The 16,627-nt window shown below is 39.2% G+C and overlaps 2 protein-coding genes and 1 long non-coding RNA gene across 3 annotated transcripts; 2 read left to right on the forward strand and 1 right to left on the reverse strand.

Moving 5' to 3' along the window:
* Positions 1 to 3,505: 3,505 nt before the first annotated feature.
* LOC116255948 (ubiquitin carboxyl-terminal hydrolase 24-like) lies at positions 3,506 to 5,310 on the forward strand. Its single transcript, XM_031632041.2, is given in 1 exon segment — positions 3,506 to 5,310. A coding segment is annotated over 1 exon segment (1,737 nt). The 3' UTR covers positions 5,243 to 5,310.
* A 5,366-nt stretch (positions 5,311 to 10,676) lies between these two features.
* On the reverse strand, positions 10,677 to 11,201 carry LOC126410150 (uncharacterized). The gene is made up of 2 exons (XR_007573622.1): positions 11,020 to 11,201; positions 10,677 to 10,817 (listed from the first exon to the last, which is right to left on the reverse strand). It is a non-coding gene; the product is annotated as an uncharacterized LOC126410150 (long non-coding RNA).
* Positions 11,202 to 14,151: 2,950 nt separating this feature from the next.
* Positions 14,152 to 15,897, forward strand: LOC116255950 (cytochrome P450 89A2-like). The gene is made up of 2 exons (XM_031632042.2): positions 14,152 to 14,236; positions 14,828 to 15,897. Exons 1-2 carry the CDS (start codon positions 14,152 to 14,154, stop codon positions 15,736 to 15,738), a joined length of 996 nt encoding a protein of 331 aa, XP_031487902.1. The 3' UTR covers positions 15,739 to 15,897.
* The last annotated feature ends 730 nt before the right edge of the window (positions 15,898 to 16,627 follow it).

Below are 16,627 nucleotides of genomic sequence, written 5' to 3' on the forward strand. Positions count from 1 at the left end.
TTTCTTATTTTTTAAAAATAATTTAAGATACTATATGCAGGCTGAAAAAAATAAAAAATGCAAACCTGCATGATTATTGCAAGATATATAGGCGATAATCGTTGAAAATCTTCTTGCAAGACAAGCCCAAATCATATTGATATTTGAAAATTTTGATATTTGATTATGAAATCATATCACATTTGGATATAAGAAACGGCATCGGATCGAATTTAGAGTCAGATTTAAGTAAATGTTGACCAGATTCGGATGCAGATTTGCTCAGGATAATAGTTTTAATTCAAATAAATATCTTGTAATGAATGTCTATAATATGATTTGGATTAGATCTAACAGTTGGATTTGGATGTTAATGTAAAAACCAAATTCAGATTGGATTTGAATTATGAATTCAGATTTTGGGTTTGGATATGATATCATTTTTTTTCATCCGAAATTCATGTTTGAGTCTAAATATATAGATATTTGAAAAAACGGATATGAAAAGTATACATGTAATTCCAATTGTATCCTTAAGATTGCCTACAACATAGGAACTAAAAAGAGAAGCCCTTCAAATTTGTTCACGGATTATTGAAAAATTTAAAGGAAAAAAGGAAAAAAGAGTAAATTCATAAATGTGCCTACTTTTAATGGAGTTTATGTTGGGGCATTGTATGTTATAAAATTTAAACCCAAACTTATTATCGGTCTTTGTAGAAAGAAAAAAAAAATCCTAACTTAAAAGACAATAGGGTGGCTCATGAAATACTATTGTTTTACAAATCAGGCCCAATTTCTCGAGAAATTTTTTCCAATTTTTGGAACATATTCATAGAACATTAACACAAGGTTGCTGTCACCAAACACCTCTCAAAAATGTTCTTGATGGATCCGAGACTTAAATCATAGGAAAGGAATGATGCCTACAAACATTACACGAAATTATCAGTTGACATAGTTTCCTAAATAAACATACATTTTAAAAGTAATGTTGATATTCTCAAGAAGTATGATCACTAACTTGGCATTGAAAAATGACAGGAGAAATATCTAGATATTATTATAAAAAAAGTGTATAAATATTAATTCTTACACTCCTTAAGATAGATGTTGGTCTTTTGTATTAAAAACAGACGTTAGATTTTTATTTTTTTATTTTTTAATATGGTATTAAAGCAGGAAGATCCCCATATGGTGCACGAGAAAATAAAGAGCATTAATCAAGTGTTTAATGTTATTAAATAAAATTTTCACAATAAAATGAAGGTTATCATTGATAAAATATAATTTTGTGACCTATAAAGGAATTATATATATATATAATAGCATTATTATCATCAAGGAGGGTCGTTGACTCGTTGCAAAAATTTAAAAAAAATGGTAGAAACATGATCTCTTGGATTTTTCAAGTATGTCTTGGAGGTGAAAATGAAAAGTGTTATGCAAACGATTTAAGGTTATCAAACAAGATCTTCTCAACAAAAGAAATGTTATTATTATTAAAAGTAACGTGGCGACTTTAAGGAAATGATATCTATAAAAATAAAGATGTAATAAAAATAATAATAAAATAGTTATCAACATTGAGGTCATCCACCTGAATTTGCAAAGAAATTGGGTTTCTCGAGATTATTGTAAACTGTGAGTGTAAATATCAAATCTAACAATATTGATGTTCTCCAATATAACTATCATTTTTGCTCAATAAAAGAAATGTTATTATTGTTCGTGATCATTTTGTGATATATAAGAGAATGATATGTATAGGACTAAAAAAACCAACAAAAATAATAATAGCATTGCTATCAACAAAGAGATACGTCAACCTAGACATGTAAAAAAAATCAAAGAGATATCCAGACATTATTGTAAACGAAGAGTATAAATATCAAATCTCACACTAGTGATCATTAAGGCCCATGGTGGCCTTTAGTGGTGAAAAATCAAGTTGAGTTTCATGCTTTCATTATTTTTTTATTCGGGCTAAGGCCAAAGTGTGTTGCATTTTTATGTTTAGGAAAAAAAAAGACATAGTCATCAATGAATGAATGTGACATGCGGCCAAACTATGGACTTAGTGAAGGTAATACATTGATAAAAGTGGAGTTATACCGATGTACCAGACAAACGTTTAAAATTTTGCTGGCAAAAATTTCACCAACTGAACCATGATCATAGGTGAGGATTAAGCTTGGGCATCGGGCCAACCCAGGCCCAACACCCGAAATTTGAGCCCTGGCCCAACCCGACCATTCAAACCCGAGCTCAGACCTCCTCAACAGAGAGAGACTATGAACAAGAAGTGGCAGAATCATGAAAATGTAAGAGATGATCTTAGCGAAGATGGAAGTGTAAAGAAGCAAATGGACTGAGTCCACCAATTCATCGTAATGTTTCTTCTATTAGAGATAGACCACCCTCTTCTCATATTATGCATGGACATGTTAAACCTGCCTCTTACTCAGGAAATGAAGTGAGGGAACACAAAAAGAAAGAAGCACCTATATTTTCAGATTCAGATGATTAATTCGACGGAAATACTGTATCAATGAGCGCTTATACTCCGGGCGGGAAGGGTTCAGTGAGGTCATCTGTCTTAGCAGTCAAAGACCAGAAGCGTATGGATTCATTAGAGCCATGTTCAAAACGAGATGATGGCTTGGATAGTGTCACAACTACAACCTTTTACACTGACACTGGAGGCCGAGAACCTTCGGTTGATTCAGATACTGATAGCTCAAGCATTCTCAAGTTTGACAGGCTAGGTGGTCTGAGAAATTAAAGGTTACATTCGTCCTCCCTACACAAGGAATCCATCGCACATCTCATCGAGTGATGTTAATAGTCTGAAAAGTGAAGAAAGCTTGCATGATGAAGTACTAAGAAAATCATTGGCTCAGGATGCAATGTTCGATGGCAGTGGACAAACTGCTTTGAAAACCAAACAAGTCCTTAAGCCATCTAGACGAGAAATGTCATCTGAGCTGCGAAGAGGAAATGACCTCTCCAGTGCATCTTATAACTTGGATAGTGATAGATCTATCGATGCCAATACCTTTACAAATTGCGGGAGAGACAGCAGGCGGTCTAAGGTTAGTGCTGCTTCTGTCAGAACTGCAGGCCGGTCAACTCCTTTTTCACAGAACGCAACGAATAGGAATCCAATGTTGCTTGATAAACTAGATACAGCTTCTTCCGTTGACTCAAGCGTTAGTGAGGAAAGCAGGCATGGCAGACCAGTTCGAGGTACCCAAGTTGAAGAACAGCCTAGACGCATATCGAAAACACAGAAGATGGAAGCTAAAACTCCATACGACTATGCTGATCCAGACGGTGATGAACCTATTGATACTGGTTCGTTATTGCACCAAAATTTGGTCAGCAGGCGCAGCAAGGCCGGCGCTTCATACATGACAGCTCCATGCGAGTATCCACCACTCAGCCCCGGTTTCACATATTGAAGACCAACCAAAGCATACATCCAGCACTGTAGCATCACGCAGTAGCAAAGATATTAGACGATATGGTTCACTACAAAGCTAAGTCCATGGATGGCATACAGAGAGTATCTGCAAACACAAAATCAGTTGTCGGTTATCCTCATTTCAGTCATGTTAATACTGGCAAAGAAGCAGCTAAGAAGGTCCCTGCTGGAATTAGATCGGTGTCTGGTTCACTACAAAATGGATCAGGTACCCTAAATCCATCAGTGGGACAGGTTCGTGAGAAGGATGCCCGTTCTGTTGGGAGCCCTGATGGGGCAGCCAAACATTTATGCGTAGAAAATGCCACTAGTACTCTGGCCCACATTTTGGATGTTCAAACGAATGTCAAAGGAGGTTCCGACGCTAAGCCTGTCATTTCAGACAAAACAGAGACAGTTTCTGCTTTCTTGCAGAAATTGAATATCAGGGTGGGCGCGGAAAATAGTGGCGCTCAAATTTCTCATCCATCTGATGTTCATGGAGATGGCAGTATGTTGGTTTCAGGAGTGCTTCAGAAGCCAAAGTCTGAGGACCACGATGGTAGTTCTCCACACGGCCCTGAGGATGGAACACCAAAATATGGAAGCAGCACGATCACTGGTGATATCATTTGCAGTAATTCCTTTATTCACTCGTCAAACGGTCCGACTTCAGGAAAGGATGTAAACGGAGCATCAAATGGGATAGAAACATCTGTCAAATATGTGCAACCAAGAGGCTTAATAAACTTGGGGAATCTGTGCTTTCTTAATGCAACCCTTCAAGCACTTCTTTCATGTTCAGTTTTTGTTCAGCTTTTACAGAAACTTATTGTTCGTGATATTCCCAAGACTGGATACCCAACATTACATGCATTTACTGAGCTCATTTCTGAGTTTGAAGCATCAAAGGATTTGAGTGCAAAAAAGAAGGCGAGTGCTGTTGTTGAGGTTGGAAAGCCATTTAGTCCTGCTATGTTTGAATCTGTCTTAAAGAAGTTCACTCCAGATTTGCCTGCAAACATATCAGGGAGGCCAAGGCAAGAAGATGCTCAGGAGTTCTTAAGTTTCGTGATGGACCAGATGCATGATGAGTTATTAAAACTGGAAGGTCACCTGTCATTTTCGGATGGGGGAAGGTCATCACTGGTTTCTTCTGCTGAAGATGAAGACTGGGAAACTGTTGGACCGAAAAATAAGACTGCAGTGACCAGAACTCAAAGTTTTGTGCCATCTGAGTTGAGTGATATATTTGGAGGGCAGCTACGAAGTGTTGTTAAAGCAAGAGGCAATAAAGCATCAGCTACAGTGCAGCCATTCCTTCTGCTTCATTTGGATATATTTCCTGATGCTGTTCATACAATTGAGGATGCACTCCGGCTGTTTTCTGCGCCAGAAACACTTGAAGGCTAGAGAGCATCAACAGGAAAGGCTGGAGTCGTCAGTGCCCAGAAGTCTGTGAAAATACAGACCCTGTCCAGGATTATGATTCTACATTTGATGCGGTTCAGCTATGGGAGCTTGGGAAGTACCAAACTGTATAAACCTGTTAAATTCCCCCTTGAATTGGTTCTTGGGCGTGAGCTGCTTGTCTCGTCTACGACAGAGGGCAGGAGATATGAACTTGTTGCTACAATTACCCATATAGGGAGTGACCCATCAAGAGGACATTATGTAGCTGATGCGAAGCATGTGGAAGGCAGATGGCTACGTTTTGATGATGCATCAGTCAGTGTCGTGGGTCAAAATGACGTGCTCCATGATCATGCTTACGTACTTTTTTATCAGCAGGTTTAGGTTTCTCCTGAGTTTCGCTGTAAAGTTTCACAACTTATTGTAGATATTGCCAGGGAAGTGCTGTTGCCACCAATCAGTATCATGTTCATGGCTGAAGCGCCATATGTGAAGTTCCTTGACGAGAAGGGGTGGTTTTCTGCCATTTGTATTTTTGGTTTCGCATGAACTTTTCGCCATTTATTTAACCAAGCTGTCGTGACCGACGGCTTTTATTGACTCCTGTAAATTTGTTGAGAAATTTGCCCACCATCTGTAGATATAGAGGTAACAGTTTTGCGGCACTGATGAAGGTTTTCCGGTTTTAAGAAGAAGAAACAAGTATCGTATGCTTACCCACGTGTTATCAAATATTGAAGAAAGACGACAATCTCACACAAACACAAGAGTTAACGTGGTTCGGCTATTGCTGCGTACATCCACGAAGAACAAAACCAGACCTCTTTTTCTTTTTTATTCTTTCTTGTTTTTTTTGGTGGTTCACCTTACAAACATATAATGGAGGGAACCGATGGGAACAACAAAGGAAAAAAGCAACAATCGAAAAATTGCTGTACAAGAGGAAAGTTGACAACTTTCCTCTCTCTGCACACTAGCCATTGCCTCAACAATCTCTCCCTCAAGTTGGAGAGTTGAAGTCGATCTACCCCAACTTACTAGTAATCCATTGATGGCATTCCTTTCCTAGAGCTTTAGTAAATATATCTGCCAATTGATATTGGGTACCAACATGAGGAGTATATATGGTTTTGTTCTGAGTTTTTTCACGAATAAAATGACAATCAACTTCAATATGCTTAGTGCGTTCATGGAACACTGGATTTGCACTGCTATGAATGGCTGCCATGTTGTCGCACATGAGACTCATAGGTTTTTCAATTTTGATTCTCATATCAAGAAAAAGCGCTTTGACCCATAGAAGTTCACTGGCACATGTGGTCATAGCTCTATATTCGGCTTCTGCACTGGATCTGGTCACCACATTCTTTTTTTTGCTTTTCCATATAACGAGGTTACCTCCCACTATATTACAAAATCCGGTGGTAGACTTTCTATCACTTTGATCTCTAGCGCAGTCTGCATCGATGTATCCAATCACTTCAAGGTTATTGTTCCGTTTTATTAAAATTCCTTTTCCTGGACTCGCCTTTAAATATTTGAGAATACGATGAATAGCTTCCTAATGTATAGACCGAGGACTTTGCATGACTTGGCTTATCATTTTGACTGCAAACGTGATGTCCGGCCGAATTATGGTTAAATAAATTACCTTTCCGCTAAGTCGTTGAAAGCCTTGAACATCTTGAATTGGTTTCTCATCGTCTTTTTTAATTTTGTAGTTGAGGTCAAAAGGAGTCGAACTCGGCTTAGCTCCCAGGAATCCTGTTTCTTTGAGAAGATCCAATGTATATTTCCTTTGACATAAGAAAATGTCTTCCTCCGAATGTGCGATTTCAATACCCAAAAAATATCTCAATTTCCCTAAATCCTTAATTTCAAACTTGTGGTGCAATATGGCTTTGACTTTCTTCATTTGTTCTACCTTGCCTCCTGTAGCAATAATGTCATCGACATACACCAATAAGATAACACCACCTTACTGGGAGCGAGAGACAAATATACTGTTGTCTGCAGTGCTTTGCTTAAATCCGATCTCAATGAGTACACTATTGAGTTTTGAGAACCATGCACGTGGAGACTGCTCTAGCCCATAGATAGATTTTTTTAGTCTGCATACATAAACCAGACTGATGTTTGACGTCTTGTGGTGGATCCATATAAACTTCTTTCTCTAGATTCTTATGCAAAAATGTGTTCTTGACATCAAGTTGAAATGAGCCTCAGTTCTTATTTGCTGCCACTGATAGAAGGATACAAATAGAGTTCATCTTAGCAACAGGGGCGAACGTCTCTGTGAAGTCAATACCTTCTTGTTGGGTGTATCCTTTTGCAACTAATATAGCTTTGTATCTGTCCAGACTGCCATCACTGTTGTATTTTATTTTGTATATCCACCGACATCCCACTGGTTTCTTTCCATTTGGCAAAGGAACTATAGTCCAAGTTTGATTTTTCTCTAAAGCTGTTAACTCTTCATTCATGGCTTTCTGCCATTTAGGGTCAAGACTAGCTTCCTGAAAGGTTGAAGGTTCATGGAGAGAGTACTAGTTGAATACATAATGCTGGTACTTGGTTGACAATTTACTAAAGTCTATGTGTTTTTGAATGAAATGTTTGGAGCTAGAGTAAGCAAAATTGGAACAGAATGGATAGAAATCACTAAACTTAGAGGGTGGTCGTGTCACTCTAGATGGTCTTCTTCCTTTAGGTATGCTATTGTCAATAGTTTGGCTTTGTGGGCTCAAGGTGGTTGACTCGCAATTTTGAGGTTTAGGACTACTCACTTTAGGGTAAGAAACTGGCTGTAGGGTGCTAGAATTGAAGCCAGGTCAGAACTACTCACTTTAGGGTAAGAAACTGGTGGAAGGGTGCTGGAATTGAAGCCATCAAAAACTGGAAAAAAGATCTTGGAAGTAAACTGTTGGCAAAATTCATTGTGATTGTGGTTACTATGACTCTGCCTCTCCCCCTCACAATGAACTGGTGTAGAAAAGAAAGGCTCGTTTTCAAAGAATTTGACGTCCCTTGAGTTGTACAACTTCTTAGTGGTAGGATCAAAACACTTAAAACCTTTTTTGGAAGTGGAATAACCAACAAAAACACACTTGATGGCAAGTTTTTGTAACTTATTTCAAAACTGCTAATGAAGATGAACAAAGCACTTGCACCCGAACACTTTCAAATGATTGACTAAGACATATCGTTGGGTCAAAATTACCATTGGAGCCATATTTTCAAGTCTCTCATTGGGAAGATGATTAATTATGTAGCATGATGTAGCTATGACATCTGCTCAATATTCATCTGGCATATTCATGTGGAACATCAAAGCACGTGCAACATTTATAAGATGACGATTCTTCCTTTCATCGACACCATTTTGTTGTGGTGTGTCTATATACGTCGTTTGAGAAAATATTCATTTTGTGATAAAAAAATCATGCAATACTTCATTAATATACTCACCACCATCGTCAGAACGAATATGTTTGATCTTTATCCCAAATTGAGTCAAAATCATTTGATAGAAATTTTGAAAAATTTTAGAAACCTCATACTTGTATTTTAAAAAATATATCCATGTTACCATTGACTTATCATCAATAAATGTCACATAGTATCGAAATCTAGATGTAAAATCAAATGGAGTAGAACCCCACACATAAGAATAAACAAGATCAAATAATATAGAGCTACGTTCGATAACATTATTAAAAGGCAAGCGAGTAGACTTTGCGAATTCACAAGCATCACAAGATTTTGTAGAAATAGATAACTGAGGAAATAATGTTCGAACAATTTTATGAGAAACATGACCTAATTTAGAATGCCACAAACCAAATTGTTAAGTAGATGAAGCATGATTAAATAAAGCAAAAGTCTTAGAATCTAAAAAATATAAGCCACCGCGTTGAACGCCTCTACCAATCACCTTCTTTGATTCCTTGTCTTGAAAAAAACATCCTTAGCCGAGAAAATTGCGTAGCAGTTATGAGTAAGAATAATCTTGCTTATAGATAGAAGACTAGTAGAAATATTAGGAACATGAGAACTTCAGAGTCCTTACCATCACAAAGCAATTTCATGCGACTTGAGCCAACAACCCACATTGCTGAGCCATTAGCAATAAAAACGGGTTTAAAATTTTTAAATTTTTTTGAGATGGTCGGCTGGTTGGTCATGTGTTCGCTGGTGCCAGAGTCGACTACCCAATTTATGATAGGAGAATGTAAAGAGAAAGCAAAAGATGTACCTGGATCGCCAGTGTTGACTGCATCAAAGATTGGTTGAGATGATACCAAATTTGTCTTTGTCATTTGAGAAAAAAAAAGTCATCATCTTTTCTTTTGAGCTTTTGAGAAACTCCTTTGTCACGTGGTGGCTTGCCAACGAGGCCCCAACATTTGTCTCGCGCGTGACCAAGTTTACGACAATAATTGCGCTTGAAGTGAGATCAATTTTTAAGCCGATCATGAGATGTAGACCCCGTTTCTTGATTGATCTTGCCCTTTAGAAAGATATGCAACTTTGTCTAGATGCTCAGTAGGTCGGTCATTGGATATAATAGGGTTGGAAATCATCAATTTTTTTTGAGTTTCTTCACGTTGGATGATAGCACAAATAAAATTAAATGATGGAAGGAGGGTCGTCATGAGAACTTGGCTGCGAAGATGCTCGTTTGACTAAGCCCACCAAGAAGTTTAAAAATTTTGTCTTCTTCAAGACGTTGTTGTTGGATCTTGAGATCAATAGTGGGCGGTCAATACATAAGCATACTTATGATCAATAGGTTCAGGTTTAGGTAGCACACGTGTGATGTAGCCAACTTTTCCTTTACCACTTAGAAAGAGTTTCACTGCTTTGGACTTGGACTAGCTGATGTAATCGGTGCCAGCAAAAAAGGTCGTTGTGATCTTAAGCTGATGATTTTCTTCAGTCACTACTCTGAAACTGCTGGATCCACCATCATAATGATTTGGTGGGAATGAAGGCCGATGGGTTCTGTGTTAAACGCTATGACAAAACAAAGATGAATACCCCTTCCTTCTTGGATAAAAGAACAACGACTGGCTCACGTCTTCAATGTCGAGTGAGGCCGTGTGCTTCAGATCAGAGGTGTGATGAGCAAGGAAAAGAAGGGTCGCTTCCTTCCCTCTTCTTTGAAATTTCTTGGCCTTTCCTTTCTGCAAAGGCAAGCAGGACAAAAGAAGGAGCACGAGAACTTTGATTTCTTTGGTGTCTGCTGTTCGTATCCATGCGAGCAGGTGGAGTAGAGGTTAACAAGGACGGTGAGGCGACAACTCGCACAACATCGGCCGAAAGCCTGGACCGATGGGTGCGAGAATCTGTGACTGGCGACGCTCAAAAGTCAGCTATGCTCGCAGAATTTTATAAAATCACTCGGAACTCACTCCAATCGCTATGAAAATTGGTCAGATGATAGCGAAGATGGTGAGGAATAGTCGCCCCAAATATCAGTTCAGAATCTGTCTCCAGTCAAAAACGCGTGAGGAGAGAAGTTGTGAATAACTCGTGGAGCCCCTAATAGTATTAGAAGAATGTGGCTGTCTCATTAAACACAGATTTAATAAGCAGTAATTAGTCTGAATATACTTGAATATTAGCACACTGCGCTGGGTGAAGTTGAACGGAAGTTTCCGCAAAAGAGAGAGAGAGAGAGAGGAAAACCCAATTTGAAGACATCTTTGAATGGATGATTGTTGATTGCTCATCTTTGAATTGACGGAACATCTTCCTTCGTTCGTCGATGGTGCAAATTGTCGCTCATGACAAGACATTGATCCAACAGATGCAATAAATTCCAACAAACCAAAGCTCTAATTCCATCTGAGATCACATAACATGTCGTTTATATATAGTCGATACAGATTAAGAAGACCTAAGGTACTCACAATTACAATTCCCCGCAACGCACGTCTTGCTGCAACCAATGTGTCTTGGGAAAAAAAAAATCGGAAAAGAAAACGAAAACCAATTAAGCACCAAACAGTGAAGAAACGACGGAAGAGGCACAACTTGGAAAAATTTCCATCCAATAAAACTGCACCCTAGTGGAAGAAGACCAATTCTCCAGGGGTTCCGAAGCCAGATCAAACCCACCGGAGGCAAAAATTCGTGATCTAGGAGTTGGGACTTACCTCCCCATGAGACTGGGAGCTCGAGCGCTCAGCTACGGCAACGAGCGCCACCCAAACAAGGAGGGCGGAGACGACCTTCCGGCCCATCGTCCCGCCCCCGCCTCCGGCGGGAAATGGGTAGTCAGGACTCCGGTTAGGTTGTTTGATGTGAATGTAGAATAGATTTATGTCTTTGTAGCCGATAGAGATCTGCATCCAAATCTGCTTTTTAATCTAACCATTTTCATAGCACAATATTATGTATTTTGAATCTTTTTGTTCTATGTGGCTAGAGTATGTGAATCAAGACAGTAATTTATGCAAACAGTGTACCGCAAGACAGCATGTACCTGTTCCCCTGTTCCGAAACATTTATATGTGTCTCAAGGGGAAATGGAACAGATCAACCCTGTTCCTGGAAGAATAGAACAGTGTCTTTGTCCTCGTTGTTCAAAGATCATGAACCAAAGTAATGACACTGCTCAACTGGACAGATCGATCTCCGGTGAAACTGGACAGATGGATTTAACAGCATCTTTTTGCACAAGCAAACGTGTACTGTATTAATATTCCATTAATGTACACATCTTTCAAATTCGAACAAAATTTTGTGAGTCCCAGCAGTCATTACAGCAACGCTTGCTTAGAGCTGCCACTGCACCACATAATGGCCATAAAAAATCAATAATAGTGAAGAATAATAAGATTTATCAGTGGTTATGCCCTTCTCCTCGACTAAACTAATAGATCTTCTCTACAACTCGTAGGATGGACTACTTGTCTGGCTAAAAAGAATTGCCATATCCATGCCTTGTAATATATCTGTCAGACAATAGATGTTGCCCTTGGAGATTGAGAAACAGCAAGAATAAGAGATTGTACTGAACTTATAGCTGCATCAATAACAAGAAGTTTGTGAAATCTTCAAACGCCTCTACAAACACATTTGCTAGATATCTGCTATGCGTAAGTTGCAGTGCAACCCACGAAAGAAAGGCAAATCAAATACAAAATGAAACACAAGAAAAGGCACTTACTTTCTCATCTACAAGCCTGATAGATCTGCACAGTATACAACTTTTTTCACTGATCAAGAAGCAAAATTGAGAAATTGAGTAAGTGATCGTTGACGATAAAATGAGACATTGGCAGAGTGCAACAACAAATTATTCATAAATTATTCAGGAATTTGCCTTGTACATCGTTTGTCATTTACTGCATAAACTATTGATCAGTACAATAAACAATAGCAATGCCTCCAAATATGATGGAGGAGCGAATGTAAATGAGATCCATATCCAACCCCTTTACACGACCTGTGTGTTAGTTAACTTATATGAAGGGTTCTTGCAGTCAGCCACACAAGAAGGTGAACCAAGTGATAACTTGCTTTTGGATTAAAACTTGGCTGTAGAACTCTATAAAGAGTTGTATTTAAAATACGGAAAAAAAATTACAAAACCTGGAAAACAAGGCACTCCCACTCAGCAATCTGAAACAAAAAGAACTCCCCAGCCATATATTGCTGCTCTTGTTATTACCCTTGATTGATAACATGATCTTTCCACTTCCTCCCAATCTATTCTTTTTTAGAGAGATTGGATTTACAATAGAAAATCATTTTGTTTTCAACCATCTTCTTTCCTTTTTATGTGCATTTAAAACACAGTTTAAGTGTCACTAAAAAGGTTAAACGTCCCTCTATATTAAAAAATGTCATTTTAAAAAGAGAAGCCGGAAAGAACCTCGAAGTATCGTCTTCTTCTAAATCTATCTCGATGAGAACAATTACATCCTAGCGCATTAGACCTGGTTTTCAAAATATTTTAGACTGACCATGTATTTAGAAGCCTAAAGATCAAATTATTCACAGGAGGAAAAAATTAATTTCATGAAATAATTTTTAAAAGAGATTACAGGTTCTTGTTTTATTGATTTCTGAAAAGTTTTAGAGGTGATCCTGGAGCTTTTCATAAGAATAATTTAAATATTTTAAACGAGCTTTGTTTATATCTTGTTAAAATTGTATATATAGTATTCTCTAAATTAACTCAGGTTAGGCATGGGATTATTTGCGATAAAATCCCCAAAATCAAAGATGGCCTAATCATATACATATACCAATTGGTGCTCGTGGGCCTGAACGCTGCACATTTAAGATCAAAACGCCTTGGTTTCTTCCCGAAGACGATCTCTATCCGATCAAGCCTGAGATGATTGATAAGTTCACCCACATACCTTCTCACCTGATCTCCTGCACTCGTGGTAGAGACACACTGGTATGGATTACTGCACATAACCATCGATTCTTACGTGATTTCCTTTTGTTAGAATCACAGGCATAACATCAACCGTGTGTATGGGGAAGGTGGGACTGGGTCCAACGGAATCTATATATATTAGCTGGGTCTTATATTAGGCCATTTGGAGAAAACCCAGCAGTAAGTCCTTTTATTTTCTTCAACCCATGAATGTATTTTTCATAATCTGGTTACTGAAAAAAAAATGTACTGGATTGAATCAATTTTCTGAAAAAACTTAAAAACATTCATCACCAGATATTCTTAATTAGTGTAATTAGAGCTGGTCGGTTCTCGGCCTCTCTAAAGTCTGTAGCTACTAAGTAAAATCCAGTGCCATAAAACAACATATCAATAAACTGGAGGTGGGATGCTTACTACAGATTACTGTGCGTAGAATCTCGGCACAGTTCAGTGAATAATGTAATTAAAAAATAAAAGGTATATGACTGTCTCCCCTACTTTGAAAGTATATGATCAATGATATTCATCTACTGCATTAACAAATATGACATTAAGGTGCACGCCAGGAACTACAAAATCTTTTTGATGGATCGCAGATCAACCGAGTCCCTCAAAGTAGTGACTTCCACAACATAATCTTCCCTATGCAGTGTTTTGCTGCCACAATCTTGCAAGGATTAGATGTTACATGGTTCATTTGCACAAATGATGGGAGACGAGTAAATGCATGTGGCCTTGTGTTCCATTTGGTCGGAATAAATTGAAGTGCGCATTAAGGAATGCATGAACTGAAAAAATCGAGGTACATAATTCATCAAAATTTAACAGATAAAAGCAAAAAGCAAAGTTTTTCTTCTTTCCATAAACCGATCGATGATCAAATTAAGCCATGACTTATAACCAGCTGGAAATAAACCTCGACCATGATGATCTGGAAACGGATTTTGACCAATGTTGTGATCGTGATCTCACTTGTGAGAGCTTGACTCTGTTAATAAATTTCAGTTGATCTGATCAAATGCTTATTTTCTGCACTGCTTGGCATGTGCAAAGTTCAACCATGAAAAAGTATGATATCCACGCCAATGACAAGCCTGTCACTGAAATCTCTATGGCGCTGATGATATCTTCATAAATGATTCTACCGTCATGATAGTTCTACATTGAGAAGTGAGACTCCCGTTATTTATCTCTATAGCGGTGCAGTTTTTCTTCACCAACTCTTGAACAACGTTTTTGACAAACCGTGAAAATTCCAAAGATGATGCATAGGAGAAAGAATGCTCCACCAAATGGAACAACCACCAAAGTCACACTTCTTTTCTGATTCAATAGTGGCCGTCACTGCACTGCAGGGGCGGAGGCTGGTGTGGCGGAGGCTGGTGTGGGCAATTGTTCACATAGATCCCAAAAAAAATTCTTATTTTTATATTAATATTTGTGAACAATTTTTTTCATTGGTGCCCCTTAAAAATTTCAAACTTTATAGTTAAAATTTTGTGACTCTGCCCCTAATCACCAGGAAAGGTACAAAGTAAATGCCATTGGCCGCAAACTATGACTAGATCCTTTTATCCCATTCCAAATCAAGAGAGCATGGTTTTCAACCAAATTAGACGCCAGTTTCAGAGATGAAGCCGATGGCAGTGGGGGCGTGGTGACTCCCATTAAGAGCTTCCTGCATGCCGTATTCTGGTTGCTCCTCTTCATGTGTTTCGGCAAGAAACTTGAAGACGACGTAGTCTTGAAAATCGAGACCGTGTTGCATGACCTTACTTTGCGCTATCCGCTGTCCAATCTCCTGAGCATCTTCCCCAGAATCACCAAAATCCTCTTCCCGCGGCCATGTGGCGAACTGCTCGAGCTCAGGCGCAGGCGGGAGGAGGTAATCCTGCGCCTCATAAGAGACTGCAGAGCAGCTGGCAGGAAGCCGACGATCTCTTCTATCGATTCCCTTCTCAGTCTCGAACTCCCCGATGGCCGGAAACTTGAGGACAAGGAGATCCTAGTGCTCTGCGCGGAGTTCCTCAATGGAGGAAATGCCACGACGTCAACAACACCCCAGTGGGTGATGGCGAACTTGGTCAAGAACCCTGGGATTCAGGCGAAGCTCCACGAAGAGGTAAGCAGCGTCGTCGGCGAACGTGCGGAGGTGAATGAAGACGACCTAACATGGATGCCTTACCTAAAGGCAGTGGCCATGGAGACACTAAGGAGGCACCCACCGAGCCATTTGATGTTGAACCACACGGCGATGGATGAGGACGAGACTCTTGGCGGGCATGCCATACCGGTGAAGGCATTGATCAACTTCATGGCAAGGGAGATGGGGTTGGAAGAGAAGGTATGGAAGGAGCCGCTGGAGTTCAGGCCGGAGAGGTTCCTGCCGGGAGGCGAGGGGGAAGAGGTGGACATCACGAGGAGCAAAAAGAAGATGTCTCTTTGGTGCAGGAAGAAGGATCTTCCCTGGCAATGAGTGGCCATGCTGCACCTCCAATACCTGGTGGCCAATTTGGTTCGCGAGTTCGAGTGGTCGGTTCCTCGTGGTGATGGTGGGGAGGTGGACTTGACTGAAAATTGGGAGTTCACTGTTGTAATGAAAACCCCTTTAAAAGTTCGCAGATTTAAAGGAAATAGACACCGACTCCAGGAGACGAGACTGAAAGAAGACGAAGATAGATATAGAGAGAGAGACAGGAGGTGAAATGCTCCGGTCATCCAGCCGTCGACCGGAGGATTTTCTGTATGTAATATTGGGCCTATTGGCAGTTACTTAATGTATGGCGCATCAATTCTTCGGTTCAGTATGAGGTCTAAGTTCATACACTAATACCACCAAGTCCAACCTCTAAATTTCTCCAGGAAAGAACCAGCCCAGAAATTTGGCAAAATTTTGTCAATCTCGACAGCACAAAAAAAAAAAAGAAAACTCTAAACGAGTTTCAGCTTTCTGGCCAAGAGGATTGAGAAACCATTAAGTAGTTGATCTTTCTAACGGTGAAAGGAAACCCAGCCCGGCAAATAGCAGTGAAGTGTAGAGGTGGTCGCCCAACGTAATGAAAGCAATGCTGAAATAAGAGTAAACAAAGCCTAACAATGTGTTCCTCATGAACTTGAGTGTTCTAGCCGAGTTTCTGGGCATTGGAATCCCAATATCGTACTTCAGACATAAAAGTACAAAATGAGCTAAAAGGATTCTGCAATGAATAAATGGAAATAATAATATTCCAGTGTTATATTCTTATTCTTACATATCTTATGCTATAAGGCAACAACTAAAATTCCGTAACTTTAATCCTGTTCAATAACATACACTCCGAAGTAATAGCAACTAAATTGTATGATCCATTTTATATAGGTAAAGA

The sequence above is a fragment of the Nymphaea colorata genome, chromosome 6 (assembly GCF_008831285.2).
Source record: "Nymphaea colorata isolate Beijing-Zhang1983 chromosome 6, ASM883128v2, whole genome shotgun sequence".
Taxonomy (NCBI): domain Eukaryota; kingdom Viridiplantae; phylum Streptophyta; class Magnoliopsida; order Nymphaeales; family Nymphaeaceae; genus Nymphaea; species Nymphaea colorata.

Coding starts and splice junctions, on each gene's coding strand:
- LOC116255950 (XM_031632042.2), top strand. CDS start 14,152: ATGACTTATAACCAGCTGGAAATAAACCTCGACCATGATGATCTGGAA. Junction 14,237..14,827: donor TTGTGATCGTGATCTCACTT/GTGAGAGCTTGA, acceptor AACTATGACTAG/ATCCTTTTATCCCATTCCAA.